General features: G+C 45.9%; 1 protein-coding gene across 1 annotated transcript in view; it reads left to right on the forward strand.

The window, feature by feature from the left end:
* The first annotated feature begins 1,560 nt into the window (after positions 1–1,560).
* LOC311121636 (multiple epidermal growth factor-like domains protein 8) overlaps positions 1,561–17,884 on the forward strand; it is a 30,486-nt gene continuing 14,162 nt past the window's right edge. The window contains exons 1-22 of the mRNA XM_084157983.1: positions 1,561–1,993; positions 3,104–3,284; positions 3,477–3,640; positions 3,888–4,097; positions 4,469–4,649; positions 5,078–5,166; positions 6,130–6,343; positions 11,847–12,030; positions 12,322–12,467; positions 12,645–12,755; positions 12,848–12,999; positions 13,473–13,574; positions 13,756–13,903; positions 14,034–14,197; positions 15,126–15,329; positions 15,454–15,657; positions 15,806–16,051; positions 16,166–16,284; positions 16,407–16,538; positions 16,731–16,928; positions 17,169–17,408; positions 17,583–17,767. Coding sequence (XP_084014109.1) covers positions 1,970–1,993; positions 3,104–3,284; positions 3,477–3,640; positions 3,888–4,097; positions 4,469–4,649; positions 5,078–5,166; positions 6,130–6,343; positions 11,847–12,030; positions 12,322–12,467; positions 12,645–12,755; positions 12,848–12,999; positions 13,473–13,574; positions 13,756–13,903; positions 14,034–14,197; positions 15,126–15,329; positions 15,454–15,657; positions 15,806–16,051; positions 16,166–16,284; positions 16,407–16,538; positions 16,731–16,928; positions 17,169–17,408; positions 17,583–17,767 — 3,598 coding nt within the window. The 5' untranslated portion in view covers positions 1,561–1,969. The remainder of the gene's footprint in view (positions 1,994–3,103; positions 3,285–3,476; positions 3,641–3,887; positions 4,098–4,468; positions 4,650–5,077; positions 5,167–6,129; positions 6,344–11,846; positions 12,031–12,321; positions 12,468–12,644; positions 12,756–12,847; positions 13,000–13,472; positions 13,575–13,755; positions 13,904–14,033; positions 14,198–15,125; positions 15,330–15,453; positions 15,658–15,805; positions 16,052–16,165; positions 16,285–16,406; positions 16,539–16,730; positions 16,929–17,168; positions 17,409–17,582; positions 17,768–17,884) is intronic.

The following is a 17,884-nucleotide window of genomic DNA, read 5'->3' on the forward strand; positions in this document are numbered from 1 at the left end:
CTTTTTATGTTTAATTGTTTTTTTTAAACAATACAACTGTTGAATCAGTCAAGCTTTGCCTCTGGGGGATGTTCAGACACTATTCAATGTTTGTTTAACCAGTAATCTATGTTGGAATAAGTTGTATGTACTGATACTGATTTTGTAAAATGATGAATAAATGGATTGAGTGTTTAAAGCCTACATACACCTGATTCACCACCAATGCACTTGTTGGGTGATGCACAGCAGCTATAGCTATGGTAAATAAGGTTTAACTGGTAGACACTACATCTGATTAAAAATCAAAACTACCACACTTTGCATTACACCGTTTCTATTTATCAATATTCATACTTTCTCAGGTGTTTCTCTCAGAATGCTATTAGGGAGGGCAATGCTGCGGTTTCCAATTTATTTGGTCAATTTTTGAACGTTTAAATATATATATATATATTTTACAATTTTTGTGATGGATAGATGAGGAGCCTTTTGAGGTTGAGGTGGCCAGGGTCAGAGTAGTGCAGAAGGTGTCGTATGTGGTGGATGCCATTCTATTGACTCCATTCCAGACATTATCATGAGCCGTCCTCCCCTCAGCAGCCTCCACTGATATAATGGAACAGAAGGAGCATGCTCTGCGACTCAATAATATAGTGGATTGGAATGTGTCGTGTGTGGATCTTCGAAGCATGGCGCCTATCAAGGGTGTTATCTATGGGATGGCGCTAGAAGTTAAAGCAAAGAGTATATGGGAATAATTGGATCAAGTGGTTTGTGCGTACTGACTGACCCGCATGGTGGATGGAGCGCACTCCATCCGTTCTACTGTTTTTTGATGAAGAGTCTCTCCCTTCTCACGTGCATTTGGGTTTTATGAGATTCCCTGTGAGAGCCTTCGTGCCCAAACCCATGCTGTGTAATAAATACAAATTATTTGGTCATGTGTCATGTGTATGTAGACGGGAGGGGTATCATATGCCAGCTGAGCCCAAATGCTGCAATTGTGGAGGTGAACATGCACCTACATTTCTGAAGTGTCCTGTTAGGGTGAAGGAGACGGAGGAGGCAAGAGTAAGGGCTGTCCAGCATGTCTCCTATACAGAGGCGGTGAGAAGAGTGGAAGAATGGAGTGAAATTGAAGAAGTAATTGTGGTAGGAGTAGAGACACCAGATAATATTCCTTGTCAACAGAGGGATACTGACATGTTGCATGTTAAGAAAGTGGACTTGGTAGCGTTTATTGCATTGGTTATCAACTGAACAGCGCAAACAGAGAGGAAATCTGTGACTGAAGGAGTGGGATGTTTTTTATTTTTTTGTTTTTTTATTTTGTATGACGTCGGCCCCCCCTTCCCGCAATGGAATATGTTTTGTTTCAATGCCCCGTACAGTAGGTGGCGGCAAGACACCAAAAGGTGGAGTCTGCCATAAAACCTTAAAGAAGAAGAAGAAGAAGCAGCGCGTACAATGGAATATTTTTTGTTTTTGTTTCAATACCCCGTACAGTAGGTGGCGGCAATACACCAATAGGTGTAGTGTGCCATAAAACTTGAAAGAAGAAGAAGAGGAGCCTTTTGTGTGAGAGGCTGCCATATACAAAAACAACAAACATTACATGGCGTCAGGCAATGTGCTAAGGCGTAAGAGCGTAATGTATGGCTAAATTATGAAGATGTGTCTGAAGCTGCGACAGATATATTTCATTATTATTATGATTTAGCTAACCATCTTTGAATAGATGGCCAACGACTGCGCTTTTGTATCAGGAGTAAAGTTAGCTTGCTCGCTAACTGGCTAGCAGCCAACCAGTAAGCGCGAGTCCCTACGGAGGGTGGTCCGTGACCTCCCGTGATTCCGGACGCCTGGGACTGGATTCCAGTGCTGGATTCCGACGACCCTCTTTGGTAGCCACTTCTAGCTAACCTTAGCTACCTCACAAGCAGTTTTGCATTGTGTCGCTCATAACTCACTGACAATGTAAAATATCATGGGGACGGAGACACGGGATCTGGTGAGTATCACAAATGCATGGGAAGGTAAGCTAACGTAACGGTTCTAGGCTCTGCTAGTGTGGTGACTGGTGTCGCTTTCAAAATAACAGCAAATCCGCTACGCTAGCTAACGTTCAATACTCGCTTGCTGGCTAACTGGTTATAACTAACTAGCTACTAGCAACGTGCAAAGTTTGTATTTAGCTGTTCTGTTAATGGCAAGTTAGCTAGCCATAGCAAAAACAGTTAAGGTTAGCTAGTTAGTTAGCGATTGTCTGCGGATAGTTAGAATTGTTTTGATAGCTACTAGCTAGCTGCTCGCTCACCGTTTCCTGGCATTTAGCTATATATGCGTTTTCTTATTCGTTAAAATGATCTGCTAAACGTGATTCAATTGAGATTTTTGCTGATTAGTAAACTAGGAACAGAGCAGCACCCATAGACAGAATAACTGCGATGATGATTAGCTATGAATATCTATCTAGAAAATTTATTAAAGTGTAACTAGTAACTATTTGAATATGTTTGAAATTCAAATCAATGAGTTTTTGTCATATTGACAGAACCCGAATCTTCTACAGTGTGGGGGTGACACGTTGTCAGATTACTACATAACCTCTGGCTCTGACTGTTGTCACTTTACAAAATGTGAATAATTAATGTACCTTTCTTAGAGACATAAATAATTGGATCCTTAGTAACACTAGTCTCATATGAAAAGCACATTCCTCAAGTTGTCACTGTGCCATGGACATAAATGAAATAATCTCTTCTCTACCTGCCAGCACAGCTTTTTTTAGCCTGTTTGGTTACTGCTGTATGTGACTGCAATATGTATTTGGCAGATTTTTGATTGCAAGTTATTGCCTAATGCCTATCTTGCAGAGTTTTAGATTTTTGACTCTGTACATATGGTGCTGTAACCAGAATGCAACACTGATGTGACATATAGGCAAAACTAGAGCATCTTTCATCCTATGTTGAAATGTAACCTCTTTGTAAAATATTTTTAGCAATGTAGTCCATCTCACTGAAGTTGCATTGCTTGTTTGAACCGTTTCTAGGTTCCCGGCTTGTGAGCAAGGTAATCAGACAACCCCATCTTCTTCACCCTTCTCCACCTATTCCAGGTGGGGGAGAGGATGGCCTCCCTCCTCCATGTCCCCCTGCTGGGCTTGCTGCTGGTGGCCCCTGGGTGTTGGGCAGGAGACTGTAAGGGCCACAGACAGGTGCTGAGGGGCCCCCCAGGGTACGTCACAGACGGGCCAGGGAACTACTCTGTAAACGGGAACTGCGAGTGGCTCATCAAAGGTGAGTGAGACACTGGTGGGAAAACTGAGTGCTGTGATGACAGTGTGTGTTGATAGATTAGTTGTCATGGTTGAATGTCAGTTTAATGTGAATACATGGATCTCAAGATATGCCAAGGAAATTCCTGTGTAGAGCAAATTAAGTAAACTCTAAATTATCAGACTGACATTTATTTCCTGTATTCTCTCCAAGCCCCCAGCAGCAATTACCGTATCGTCCTGAACTTCACCTTCATGGAGACAGAATGCACCTACGATTACCTGTTCGTCTACGATGGAGACTCCTACCAGAGCCCTCTACTGGCCAGTCTGAGTGGCACCACCCTGCCGCAGCCCATAGAAGCCAAGTCTGGCAAGGTAACCACATCATTATCTATGGAAGGTGGAACTAGACATGTTCTGAGATGTCAGATATCAACCTCCGACTGCTGGGGATTTGAGTGGGGAAACTTTTCATACCAGCAGTAAATGGATGGATGGATTGACGGGTTTCTATGGCCTCAATTTGATTTCAGCACACATAATTCAGAGTGACAGCTAGAGGTTTCTGACTCGAAGTTGTCATTGCCCCCTTCACATCCTTTCTCTCTTCTCCTCCCTCCAGATGCTGCTCCACCTCTTCAGCGATGCCAACTACAACCTCCTGGGCTTCAATGCCACCTACTCGTTCTCTGTGTGCCCTGGAGCCTGCGGAGGTCACGGGCGCTGTGACACAGCCTCATCCCTGTGCCAGTGCCACCTGGGCTGGGGAGGAGCCGACTGTACCACCCCTCTGTGTCCCCAGGCCTGCATCCTGCATGGCACCTGTGACAAGGTAAGAAGAGGAAGGGATAATTTATTATCCACATTGGAAACTGTGCAGGCTTTAGACAACATACAGACAAGATGTTGGTTTATTACAGTGCAATAAAACAAAGGTTGGGATGAGTTAGGCGATGATGGAAAGTGGACAGCCAACAGATGCTGGAGACAGCTAGCTGAGGGAACCTATGTACAAGGCTACCTAAGGAGTTTAATTATTAAGCAGGGTATACATTTGAGTTCAAACACAGAAGGGGAAACCAGCACAGCAGCAACATAAATAGGGGTTGAATGACCCTCCTTTCCTTTACATATTGTAATATCATTGATTGCTGATTTCTCTCACACTTTCTTTCGTTCTCCTTCTTTCTCTTCCTCTCTCAGAGAGGAGAGCGTTGTCTCTGCAGCTCGGACTTCCTGGGCCAGAGCTGTCAGTTGGGTCTCCGTGATGACAGTGGGGCGGGGCAGTGGTGGCAGGTGAGCGGGGGCTACCCCTACACTCCCCCCCGGACCGGCTCTGCTGGGGTCTACCTGTCCTCCACTGGAGCCATGTACCTGTTTGGAGGTGAGGGATAGAACACTGAACAACTGTGTTTAAAAAATATATATATATATATATATATAGTGGTGGATCCCATTGTACAAATATTTTACATGCCCAAGGTATACCAATACTGTATACTATTCTAATTCAGGTGTTGTTAGTTAGGAGGGTGTTGTTAGTCAGGATGTTAGGGTTGATTTGTTTTCACTTTATGTGCTGATTCATTGTCTAACTGGACCCGGTACCGACCCACTCAGGAGTATTGTTTGGCTTGGTTAACATTAACCCAGTTTAGATGAGGCGAGTAGCAGTACACGGCTTCACAGAAGACCTTGACCTTATTGCTGTTGGACAACTGGCTCTGCATAGTAATCATTGTGGCTTTCAATGCATGTCATGATGTAATTGGTTAACTGGTTCTGTATGGTTGGTGCTGTTTGATATTTCAGGGTTTGACTTGAACCGAGCTCTGGGGGACCTGGTTAAATACAACTTCAGCTTGAACCAGTGGGAGAACAGATCTTATGGACACTCCCCAGTAAGTGCCTGCCGCATGCCAGAAATGTCAGACTGTTCTATTTTAGTTATTCTTTCCTGTGTTTATCTTATGCTTTGATATTCTATTCAAGATCCCAGCAAAATTCGGATTTTCATTTATCTGACTTTCATTTAACTACATGTCCAGCCCTTATATTTAGCCTCACAATATTTTCAAGACAACCAGGGCTACAAGTAGAACACAAAATAATTTGACATAAACAGTTGCATTCATGAGTTTTATTGGCAAATGTCAATTTAAAAAATAAGGTCTGCCAAAGCAAAAACCTGATAAAAATGAATTTATATGAATGCTGGAAGTACAGAAATGGTTTGCTCATTGGGAAATTAATATCCAACTAGTCAGTGACAACTGTTTGGTGTTTGTGACAGCAACTATGTGAGCTTATTACAGTATTATAGACACGATGTCCTGGGATTTCCTATGATCTTCTATGTAGAAGAACCCCTTACCTTCTAACGACTCTTGTGTATCTTGTGAGTCTCATAGACCAAAATATGTTACATGTGCATGTTCGTGTGAGTCTCAGCTTTTAATAGTTTGTAGCTCAAACCGTTTGGACTCTACAGACATTTTTGTATAAAAGACCCGGCCCAGGGCCCCTTCGGGATCCGCCATTGTCTCACAAACACCACTCTAGCTTCGCCCCCATTATTCACACAGACTAATAGGGGTTAGTTAAAAACACGCCGGCGATGCGGTGGGACTCACTGGACTAAACCAATGCTCCTAAACATCTCTCTTTCCCTCCCTCTCCTGTGAACCCCTTTCTACATCTCTCCCTATCTTACTGTCTCACTCTCACCCCTCCTTTCTTCTTGTTCCCACTTCCTCTCATCCTTCCCTTTCTTCCTCCTGCCCACCCCATCCCAACTGTCATCTCTCTTCTTATCACCCCCCTCTTCCTCTCTCCCTTCTTTCTTTCCCCCCTCCCTCTGTCAGGCGGCTCGTCACTCCCACACGGCAGTCGAGTGGAAGGGGAACATGGTGATCTTCGGAGGAGAGCTCGCGGGAGCCGCTTTAGCCAGCGACGTCTGGATGTACCGCCCAATCCAGGATGACTGGCAGCAGCTCGGCCAATCCCATTCGCACGGGGCACCGAGAGTGGCCAACCATGCAGCAGCTGTAGTGGACAACTATCTCTACATATTTGGAGGTAAATAAGTAATTGAAATGCAATGTTGTTACCTGAATTTGTAGAATATTTTTTTACTGCAAACATGACTTTACAGGTGTGTGTATATGCAGTGAAAACTTCTTGCAGAGTATGTTTCTAAACACTTCTCCATTAATGTGGATGCTACCATGATTACGGATAATCCTGAATGAATCGTGAATAATGATGAGTGAGAAAGTTAGAGGCATAAGTGCTAACCTCCCCTGTTATTGTAATGGTAAGAGGTTAGCAAGTCTTGGGGGTATGATATTTGTGCATCTGTAACTTTCTCAGTCTTACGCTGTACTGTTAGATTTTAGATTCCAAAAAGCAAGTCCTGCAGGCTCTAGTTTTTTCTTGTCTTGATTATTGTCCAGTCAAGTGCTGCAAAGAAAGACCTACAGTGAGGGAAAAAAGTATTTGATCGCCTGCTGATTTTGTACGTTTGCCCACTGACAAAGACATGATCAGTCTTTAATTTTAATGGTAGGTTTATTTGAACAGTGCGAGACAGAATAACAACAACAAAAGTTTTGAGGCTGACGTTTGGCAACTCAAAACTTCAGCTCCCTCCACAGATTTTCTATGGGATTAAGGTCTGGAGACTGGCTAGGCCACTCCAGGACCTTAATGTGCTTTTTCTTGAGCCACTCCTTTGTTGCCTTGGCCGTGTGTTTTGGGTCATTGTCATGCTGGAATACCCATCCACGACCCATTTTCAATGCCCTGGCTGAGGGAAGGAGGTTCTCACCCAAGATTTGACGGTACATGGCCCCGTCCATCGTCCCTTTGATGCGGTGAAGTTGTCCTGTCCCCTTAGCAGAAAAACACCCCCAAAGCATAATGTTTCCACCTCCATGTTTGACGGTGGGGATGGTGTTCTTGGGGTCATAGGCAACATTCCTCCTCCTCCAAACATGGCGAGTTGAGTTGATGCCAAAGAGCTCAATTTTGGTCTCATCTGACCACAACACTTTCACCCAGTTCTCCTCTGAATCATTCAGATGTTCATTGGCAAACTTCAGACGGGCATGTATATGTGCTTTCTTGAGCAGGGGGACCTTGCGGGCGCTGCAGGATTTCAGTCCTTCACGGCGTAGTGTGTTACCAATTGTTTTCTTGGTGACTATGGTCCCAGCTGCCTTGAGATCATTGACAAGATCCTCCTGTGTAGTTCTGGGCTGATTCCTCACTGTTCTCATGATCATTGCAACTCCACGAGGTGAGATCTTGCATGGAGCCCCAGGCCGTGGGAGATTGACAGTTATTTTGTGTTTCTTCCATTTGTGAATAATCCCACCAACTGTTGTCACCTTCTCACCAAGCTGCTTGGCGATGGTCTTGTAGCCCATTCCAGCCTTGTGTAGGTCTACAATCTTGTTCCTGACATCCTTGGAGAGCTCTTTGGTCTTGGCCATGGTGGAGCATTTGGAATCTGATTGATTGCTTCTGTGGACAGGTGTCTTTTATACAGGTAACAAGCTGATAGTGTGCTCCTAATCTCAGCTCGTTACCTGTATAAAAGACACCTGGGAGCCAGAAATCTTTCTGATTGAGAGGGGGTCAAATACTTATTTCCCTCATTAAAATGCAAATCAATTTATAACATTTTTGTCATGCATTTTTCTGGATTTTTCAAATATTTATTTTCTCACTGTTCAAATAAACCTACCATTACAATTATAGACTGATCATGTCTTTGTCAGTGGGCAAACGTACAAAATCAGCAGGGGATCAAATACTTTTTTCCCTCACTGTAGTTAAGCTGCAGCTGGCCCAGAACAGAGTGCCACATCTTGCTCTTCATTGTAATCAGAGGGCTAATATAAATACTATGCATGCCAGTCTTTCTTGGCTAAGAGTTGAGGAGAGACTGACTGCATCACTTAATATTTTTTATAAGAAACATGAATGTGTTGAAAATTTCAAATTGTTTTTGTTGTCAACCTACACACAGCTCTGACACTTACCCCACTAGACATGCCACCAGGGGTCTTTTCACAGTCCCCAAATCCAGAACAAATTCAAGAAAGCGTACAGTATTATATAGAGACATTATTGCATGGAACTCCCTTCCATCTCATATTGGCAAATAAACAGCAAACCTGGTTTCAAAAACAGACAAAGCAACACCTCTCCCCAATTTGACCTTGATATTTTGTGTGTATGTATTGATATGTAGGCTATGTGTGCTGTTTTTAAATCTATCTAGTTCTGTCCTTGAGCTGTTCTTGTCCGGGTTTGGCCTACCCCGACGCTGGGCCAATTGTGCCGGGCCAATCACGGCCGTATTGTGATACAGCCTGGAATCGAACCAGGGTCTGTAGTGACGCCTCTAGCACTGAGATGCAGTGCTTAGACCGCTGCACCACTCGGGAGACCGTTTACATACAGGACCAGTCAAAAGTTTGGACACACCTACTCATTCAAGGGTTTATCTTTATTTTTACTATTTTAGACATTGTAGAATAATAGTGAAGACATCAAAACTATGAAATAATACATATGGAATCATGTAGTAATCAAAAAAGTGTTAAACAAATCAAAATATATTTGAGATTCTTCAAAGTAGCCACCCTTTGCCTTGATGACAGCTTTGCACACTCTTGGCATTCTCTCAACCAGCTTCACCTGGAATGCTTTTCCAACAGTCTTGAAGGAGTTCCCACATATGCTGAGCAATTGTTGGCTGCTTTTCCTTCACTCTGCGGTCCAATTCATCCCAAACCATCTCAACTGGGTTGAGGTCAGGTGATTGTGGAGGTCATCTGATGCAGCACTGCATCACTCTCCTTCTTGGTCAAATAGCCCTTACACAGCCTGGAGGTGTGTTGGATCATTGTCCTGTTGAAAAACAAATGATAATCCCACTAAGCGCAAACCAGATGGGATGGCGTATTGCTGCAGAATGCTGTGGTAGCCATGCTGGTTAAGTGTGCCTTGATTTCTAAATAAATCACCCACAGTGTCACCAGCAAACCACCCCCACGCCATCACACCACCTCCTCCATGCTTCACGGTGGGAACCACACATGCGGAGATCATCCGTTCACCTACTCTGCGTCTCACAAAGACACGGCTGTTGGAACTAAAAATCTTAAATTTGGACTCGTCAGACCAAAGGACAGATTTCCACCGGTCTAATGTCCATTGCTCGTGTTTCTTGGCCCAAGCAAATTTATTGTTCTTATTGGTGGCCTTTAGTGGTGGTTTCTTTGCAGCAATTCGACCATGAAGGCCTGATTCACACAGTCCCCTCTGAACAGTTGATGTTGAGATGTGTCTGTTACTTGAACTCTGTGAAGCATTTATTTGGGCTGCAATTTCTGATGCTGGTATCTCTAATGAACTTATCCTCTGCAGCATAGGTAACTCTGGGTCTTTCTTTCCTGTGACGGTCCTTATGAGAGCGAGTTTCATCATAGCGCTTGATGGTTTTTGCGACTGCACTTGAAGAAACTTTCAAAGTTCTTGAAATGTTCCGTATTGACTGACCTTCATGTCTTAAAGTAATGATGGACTGTCATTTCTCTTTGCTTATTTGAGCTGTTCTTGCCATAATATGGACTTGGTCTTTTACCAAATAGGGCTATCTTCTGTATACCCACCCCTACCTTGTCACAACACAACTGATTGGCTCAAACGCATTAAGGAAAGAAATTCCACAAATTAACTTTTAACAAGGCACACCTGTTAATTAACATGAAGTTGGTTGAGAAAATGCCAAGAGTGTGCAAAGCTGTCATCAAGGCAAAGGGTGGATACTTTGAAGAATCTCAAATATATTTTGATTTGTTTAACACTTTTTTTGTTACTACATGATTCCATATGTGTTATTTCATAGTTCTGATGTCTTCACTATTATTCTACAATGTAAAAAAAATAAAGAAAAACCCTTGAATGAGTAGGTGTGTCCCAACTTTTGACTGGCACTGTAAGTATTCAGACCCTTTGCTATGAGACTCGAAATTGAGCTCAGGTGGATCCTGTTTACATTGATCATCCTTGAGGTGTTTCTACAACTTAAGAAGGCACATGACAGCCCGCTTGGAGTTTGCCAAAAGGCACCTAAAGGACTCTCAGACCATGCGAAACAAGATTCTCTGGTCTGATGAAACCAAGATTGAACTCTTTGGCCTGAATGCCAAGCGTCACGTCTGGAGGAAACCTGACACCATCCCTACGTTGAAGCATGGTGGTGGCAGCAGCATGCTGTGGGGATGTTTTTCAGTGGCAGGGACTGGGAGACTAGGCAGGAAAGATTAAACGGAGCAAAGTACAGAGAGATCCTTGATGAAAACCTGCGCCAGAGCACTCAGGACCTCAGACTGGGGCGAAGGTTCACCTTCCAACAGGACAATGACCCTAAGCACACAGCCAAGACAACACAGGAGTGGCTTCGGGACAAGTCTCTGAATGTCTTTGAGGCCCAGCCAGAGCCCGGACTTGAACCAGATCGAACATCTTTGGAAAGACCTGAAAATAGCTGTGCAGCAATGCTCCCCATCCAACCTGACAGAGCTTGAGAAGATCTGCAGAGAAGATTGGGAGAAACTCCCCAAATACAGGTGTGCCAAGCTTGTAGCGTCATACCAAGAAGACTCGAGGCTGTAATCGCTGCCAAAGGTGCTTCAACAAAGTACTGAGTAAAAGGTCTGAATACTTATGTAAACGTAATATTTCAGTTTTTTTTTTATATATAAATTTGCAAACATTTCTAAACAGTTTTTGCTTTGGTATTGTGTGTAGATTGATGAGGGGGGAAAACAATGTAATACATTTTAGAATAAGGCTGTAACGTAACAAAATGTAGAAAAAGTCAAGGGGTTTGAATACTTTCCGAATATACTGTATGTCATGTTTTGTGTGGACGCCAGGAAGAGTAGATGCTGCTTTTGCAACAACTAATGGGGATCCTAATAAAATACCACTTTATTCACGATTCATTCAGGACTATCAGTAATCATGGTAGCATCCATGTTAATGTAGAAGTTTTTAGAAACATTATGTTCTTATTTACAATAAAAGTGACTCTAAAATGACACTACATTATTTAACATTCATTTATATTGGGCACACTAATCTGAAACACAACCAAAACAAACAGCAAATGCATCCAACACGTTTGTAGAGTCACAAGCTTGATGTAATCATTGTGTACTAGGAATATGGGACCAGATACTAAACTTTTTGACTACTTTAATACACATGTAAGGGAATTATGTGCAAAAAGTGCTGTTCTTTCTAAACGGTTCACCCGATATGGATTAAAATACCCTCATATTAAAGCTGATAGTCTGCACTTTAACCTCATAGTCCATTGTATCATTTCAAATCCAAAGTGCTGGAGTACAGCACCAAAACAACAACAAAAAATATGTCACTCTCTCAATACTTCACTGTATCTATTCCAAGATGCCGCCTATCCGTTTTGAATAAGTACTCTTGTAATCTGTTCTATACATATAGTAGGAACAAAGTTTTTCTCCTCTCCCATCTGCAGGTCGTACGGAAGAGGACATGTTCTCGTCATCACTGTATCGGTTTGGTCTGCGGGGGTCTGGGGTGTGGGAAGTGGTGCAGCCCACCGGTGGGAAGCCCCCCGCCACAGCAGGTCACTCCATGGTGTTCCACCCCCCGTCCCGGGCCCTGCTGGTCTACGGGGGCCACAGGCCTACCACCGCCAGGTACAGTTGGAGGAGGGGATTGTGGGACTGTCTTGTGTTTATTTTCCAAGTTAAAGTACACACTGAGAGTACACATTGAGTCGTGTGTGTGTGCGTGTTTGGTGCTATTTGGTCATGGAAGAACAGGTTCTCGCTAGGTTCTTGGCTTCTCCAAGGTTCAGTGTCCATGTGATTCCCAATACTGTTTGGTATCTGTTTGTGTCTCAGCAAGTGTCTGTGTGTTAATGTTTGAGAGTGTTTCTATAGTCTCTCAAATCATCTGCTTCCTTCCTGCCTCTCTCTCCCCCTCAGGTTCAGTGTACGTGTGAACTCCACGGATGTATTCCACGTGGACCGGAGGTTCTGGACCTCGTTCCGCTCCCGTTTCCCAGCCACAGGCCCCAGGGAGAGAGCCTTCCACTCAGCCACCGTCATCGGCAACTACATGGTGGTCTATGGTGAGGGGACAGATGATAGAGATGGAGATGGTCATCACAGAGAATAAAGGATAGGGATGGAGACCTCTTGAATGGATTCATACAATTGTTTGCTGTCCAGCCCCTTTACCGTCTAATATCGCTCCTATTCTCCCTATTCCATCTCTTCCCCCCCCCCCCCCCCCCCCCCCCTCTCAGGGGGGAATGTGCACATCCACTACCAGGAGGAGAAGTGTTATGATGAGGGAATCTTCTTCTACCACCTGGGCTGTCACCAGTGGGTGTCTGCTGGGGAGAGCCTCCAGCACAGTGAGTCCCTACACACGCACACATTCTCACTTGCTCATACAGACATATTCATGTTGCTTTATGTTGAATCATCTCTCTCTCTTTCCCTTCAGGAGGAGAGGCTGTGAGAGGGCGGTACTCCCATGTAGCTGCTGTGATGGAGGGCAGGGTGCTGCTGGTTGCCGGGGGTTACAGTGGTATTGCCCGTGGAGACCTGGTGGCGTACAAAGTTCCTCTTTTCGTGAGTAGCGACCCAGGAGACCGGGTGAGTCAAGAAGTAAGGAGGAGAGAAGGAGGGAGGGATGGAGAGTTTATTAAGGAATATTATTGCATGGTGGACAGAGGTATATTGAAAGGGGGAGAGGTGGATGGTTGAAACTGCAATGCTCTCATCTCCTGAAGCACAATGTTTTTCAGTGATACTGTTTTTTGGGGGTTGAATGCAGGATTTGTAAACAGTTTATTTCTTGTGCACAATTTTTGGTTAGTTCACAGTATAGTGTGGTGCAGATCTCTCCAACCCTGTTCCTGGAGCGCTACCCTCCTGTAGGTTTTCGCTCCAACCCCAGTTGTAACTAACCTGATTTATCTTATCAACCAGCTAATTATTAGTATCAGGTGCCCTAGATTAGGGTTAGAGCGAAAACCTACAGGACGGTAGCTCTCCAGGAACAGCGTTGGAGAACCCTGCTGTGGTGTGTGTATCTTTGTCTGACTGTGTGTTTCTGTGTGTGTCAGGACGCTGTGTGTGCCGAGGCACCAGACGAGAGCGTGTGTCTGAAGAACCCAGAATGCAGCTGGTGTGAGGGCCGCTGTCGGGAGTACCAACCCACCAACCCGGTAACACACCTATCCAACACCCTACTTTTTCCATCCCTTTTTCTCCATCTTCAACCCAAACCTCATCCATCTGTCCTCCCTATTCACCTTCTCCTAAGAACCTAACATGACCATGGATAAAAACAATGTTTAACCTGAGTTCCCTGTTGTATAAAAACAGTGTTTAACTGTCTCTCTCCAGTGTGGCAGCACAGGGTGCCTGGGCCTGGCCCGCTTCCTTTCTGACTGCCAGTCCTGCCTGGTGTTCAGTGGGGCTCCAGGTTCCCTGCCCCGCGCCCCCGGTGACTTCGGCTGGTGTGTCCAGAACGAGTCCTGCCTACCTGTGTCAGGTGAGATGCACAGAGGGAGGGAGGAGAGGAAATAAAAATATAAAAAGCTGAAATGCATGGGAGATAGAAGACATGAGGGACCACATGAGAAACAAAAATACTGAGCTCTCCCTCCCTCTCGGTATTGCAGATCAAAGTGCTTGCCGTGTGGACCAGATCTCAGGGGCGTACGGCTGGTGGGGGGAGCGTACCCGTTTCCTTACCTCAATCCTTTCCTGTCGCACTGAGAACTATGTCCCGGGACTGCACCTGCTCACCTTCCAGCACCCCCGCAATGACTCCCAGCCTGACAAGGTACAGAGGCCCCGCGAAGTAGGGTTGTCACGATACCAACATCGCGATACTACGATAACTGATTTTCCATAGCAAAAAGTTAAACACAAAGCAGACTCTTTGGTCCTTTAAAAACTTACTGTACATACAGTGAGGGAAAAAAGTATTTGATCCCCTGCTGATTTTGTACGTTTGCCCACTGACAAAGAAATGATCAGTCTATAATTTTAATGGTATGTTTATTTGAACAGTGAGAGACAGAATAACAACAAAAAAATCCAGAAAAACGCATGTCAAAAATTATATAAATTGATTTGCATTTTAATGAGGGAAAGAAGTATTTGACCCCTCTGCAAAACATGACTTAGTACTTGGTGGCAAAACCCTTGTTGCCAATCACAGAGGTCAGACGTTTCTTGTAGTTGGCCACCAGGTTTGCACACATCTCAGGAGGGATTCTGTCCCACTCCTCTTTGCAGATCTTCTCCAAGTCATTAAGGTTTCGAGGCTGGCGTTTGGCAACTCGAACCTTCAGCTCCCTCCACAGATTTTCTATGGGATTAAGGTCTGGAGACTGGCTAGGCCACTCCAGGACCTTAATGTGCTTCTTCTTGAGCCACTCCTTTGTTGCCTTGGCTGTGTGTTTTGGGTCATTGTCATGCTGGAATACCCATCCACGACCCATTTTCAGTGCCCTGGCTGAGGGAAGGAGGTTCTCACCCAAGATTTGAAGGTACATGGCCCCGTCCATCGTCCCTTTGATGCGGTAAAGTTGTCCTGTCCCCTTAGCAGAAAAACACCCCCAAAGCATAATGTTTCCACCTCAATGTTTGAGGATTTTCTTAGCTTTCTCTGCCTTTACATTTGACTTCTGTACCTTGCTGTGAGACGTGCCACTCCTAATGTCGGTTGGAACACCTCCATCCCCCTTGAACCTCCACCCCTTCAGGTGTCCATACTGCGCAGCACCTCCATCATCCTCAGCCCCACCACAGAGATGGACGTCACCCTGCAGTTCCGGGGCTTCATCCACCCCCTGTGGGGTGCGCCTCCACCTGCACCCCCTCCCACCGAGACAGTCTCCATGTGGGCCCGGATACAGAGGCTACACTTTGAGGCCCGCATGGCTGCTGGACCCAATTCCCTGCAACTGGTGAGAGAGGGAGAGAGAGAGGGAGATGGGTGCTTACATTACACGTTTTTGAGAGATACGAGTAGAGCCAGACAGTCATTTGTTTTTACTGAACTCTCTCCCTCCCTCCTCCTCCTACCCTCAGAAGGAGGTGGTAGGTCGCTGGGCAGCTCACCAGGAGAAGGAGACGAAGCTGCTGTCCCGTCCTGACATGGGTCGTCTGTTTCCCAACCTGACCCGAGGGAACCGATACCTGGTCCAGGCCGAGGGATACCTCAACAACTCAGGCTCTGGACAGACCAGTGAGATGGCCCTGACCTGGAACAGAACCACCCTGCCCGGCGGAAGTGTGAGTACCAGCTGACAATTACAGATGTTATAAACAAAAGGTTTATACTGTAATACTAAGGCTCAATACCCTTAACATCAATACTGAAGAAGTTTGTTTCTCCCACTGTCTCTCTATCCCTTTTTTCCTCCTTTCTTTCTCTCTGTAGGAGATTTCCTTCCTGTTCTTGGAGCCGTACCGTTCTGGCTCTTGCTCGGGGTACCAGTCATGCTTGGCGTGTCTGTCAGACCAGTCCTGTGGCTGGTGTCCGTCTCTGGGCCGCTGTCTGTTCCGTGCACTGCCTGACCTGGAGCCCTGCCCGGAGGACCAGGGGGAAGGGGAGTGCCACCTGCTGCTGGCCCCACCGCAATGCACCCTCTGTGAGGAGTACAGGGATTGCTCCGCCTGCACTCAGGTAATAAACATACAAAACACCTCACTGCCATTAGCTTCATAAAACATTTTATATTTTTATTACTCCACTTATAGATCTAGTAGACCTTTGACCTTTATGATCTTTGGCCGACAGGACCCCTACTGTGAGTGGCAGATAAACTCCAGCAAGAAGGGTGACTACCAATGCAGCCGACGGGGGAGACTGGAAGGATCCATTCGCGACCCAGGGGGGTGCCCTAAAGTCTGCAACCAGTGAGTACCCACTGTCGGGCTGATCGTAATATAATGTTGCTTGGGGCAATTACTCATACACTATGCAACTCTCTCACACTCTCTCTCCACCTCCCCCCCCCCCCCCCCCCCCCCGGTAACAGGAGGAGGACGTGTGGGGAGTGTTTGTCTAACTCCAGTCAGTGTGCGTGGTGTGAGTCGGCCCAGGCCTGCTTCTACTTCGCGGCCTACCTCACCAAGTACCCCTACGGAGAGTGCAGGGACTGGTATGACAGGTAAACCATTAGAACCAATGAGCTGAACTCCTGTAGTCAACAACGAAACTTGGAACCGTTTAGAATGGAGATTTAATCGTATTTCCCTTTTCTCTTTGCAATCTATTATGTACCAACAACGTGCAATAACCTTCTCTGTCTTCCTCCCTCTCCCTCCATTCCCTGTCTCCATCCCTCTCTCCCCCTCTCCAGTGTCCACTCAGTGCCCCAGTGTAAGCAGTGCTCAGCTCTGGTCACCTGTACAGACTGTCTCCAGACGTTCCAGTGTGGCTGGTGTGGAGACTACAACAACCCCACCATCGGCAGGTGTCTAAGAGGAGACTGGGCAGGGATGGACGACCCCTCTGTGTATAACTGCAGTGTGGCTGTGGCTGAAGTACGGGCTACCAGGTATAATGACCAGCAAACCACCCACACTTCAAAATGCTTACTTACCCAGGTTTGACTTCAACTGAGGACAAGCCCACAAAACGGGCTGTGGTGATGAAAAAAAATAATTAACTGAGCAGGTCAAGTGTAAGTAATGCCTAAGTCCAATGGACCTGCCTGTGGAGTTACCATGTCAATACCAGACCACCTCTCTGCATTAGGAGATAATACTGAACCTTGTTATTCCTCCTCCCCCTCTAGTCCTGAGCCCCAGACCTTGGCCCCCCCGCGGCCCATGGAGATGGAGCTGGAGCTGGAGCACCTGGAGGAGGGGGAGAGGGACGCAGTCTGGTCCTACCCCACCTGTCCCGATGTGGAGGAGTGCAGGCTGGGCCTCCACAGCTGCCACCCCTTCGCCACCTGCGTCAACACCCCCACCTCCTACGAGTGCCACTGTGAGAGGGGCTACACCGGGGACGGCACCCTGCACTGCAACCAGACGTGAGCCTCTCTCTCTCTCTCTCTCTATTTCACTCCCTGTCACTCTTTCTTTTCCTCCATCTCTCTCATCCTCCCTATCATGACAAGCCCTTGTTCTGTCTACTAGCTTTTATAATATCTGGTTCTCTGGATAACTCCATTCTCCTAAAGCTGACCTCTCTCTCTCTGCTCCAGTTGTTATAATGAGTGTCGTGAGGGCCAGTGCAGTGGCAGCCCGCGGTTTGAGTGTGAGTGTTCCCTGGGCTGGACATCTGACCCAGCCACCCTGGTGCTGAGCGGGGTGGAGTGTGACGTGGACTGTGGCTGTAACTTCCACAGCACCTGTATCACCGCCCCAGGCATCTGTGATCACTGCCAGGGTGAGACAGACATACAATATCAACCCGTTACAGCAACACACCAAGATGACCAGAAAAACAACATATTTTATTCATTTCATAAGACATCATTTTTTCTCATTAGTTCATGCTCTCTCC

This window comes from Coregonus lavaretus (genome assembly GCF_964263955.1).
Source record: "Coregonus lavaretus genome assembly, chromosome: 3".
NCBI classification, from domain to species: Eukaryota; Metazoa; Chordata; class Actinopteri; order Salmoniformes; family Salmonidae; genus Coregonus; species Coregonus lavaretus.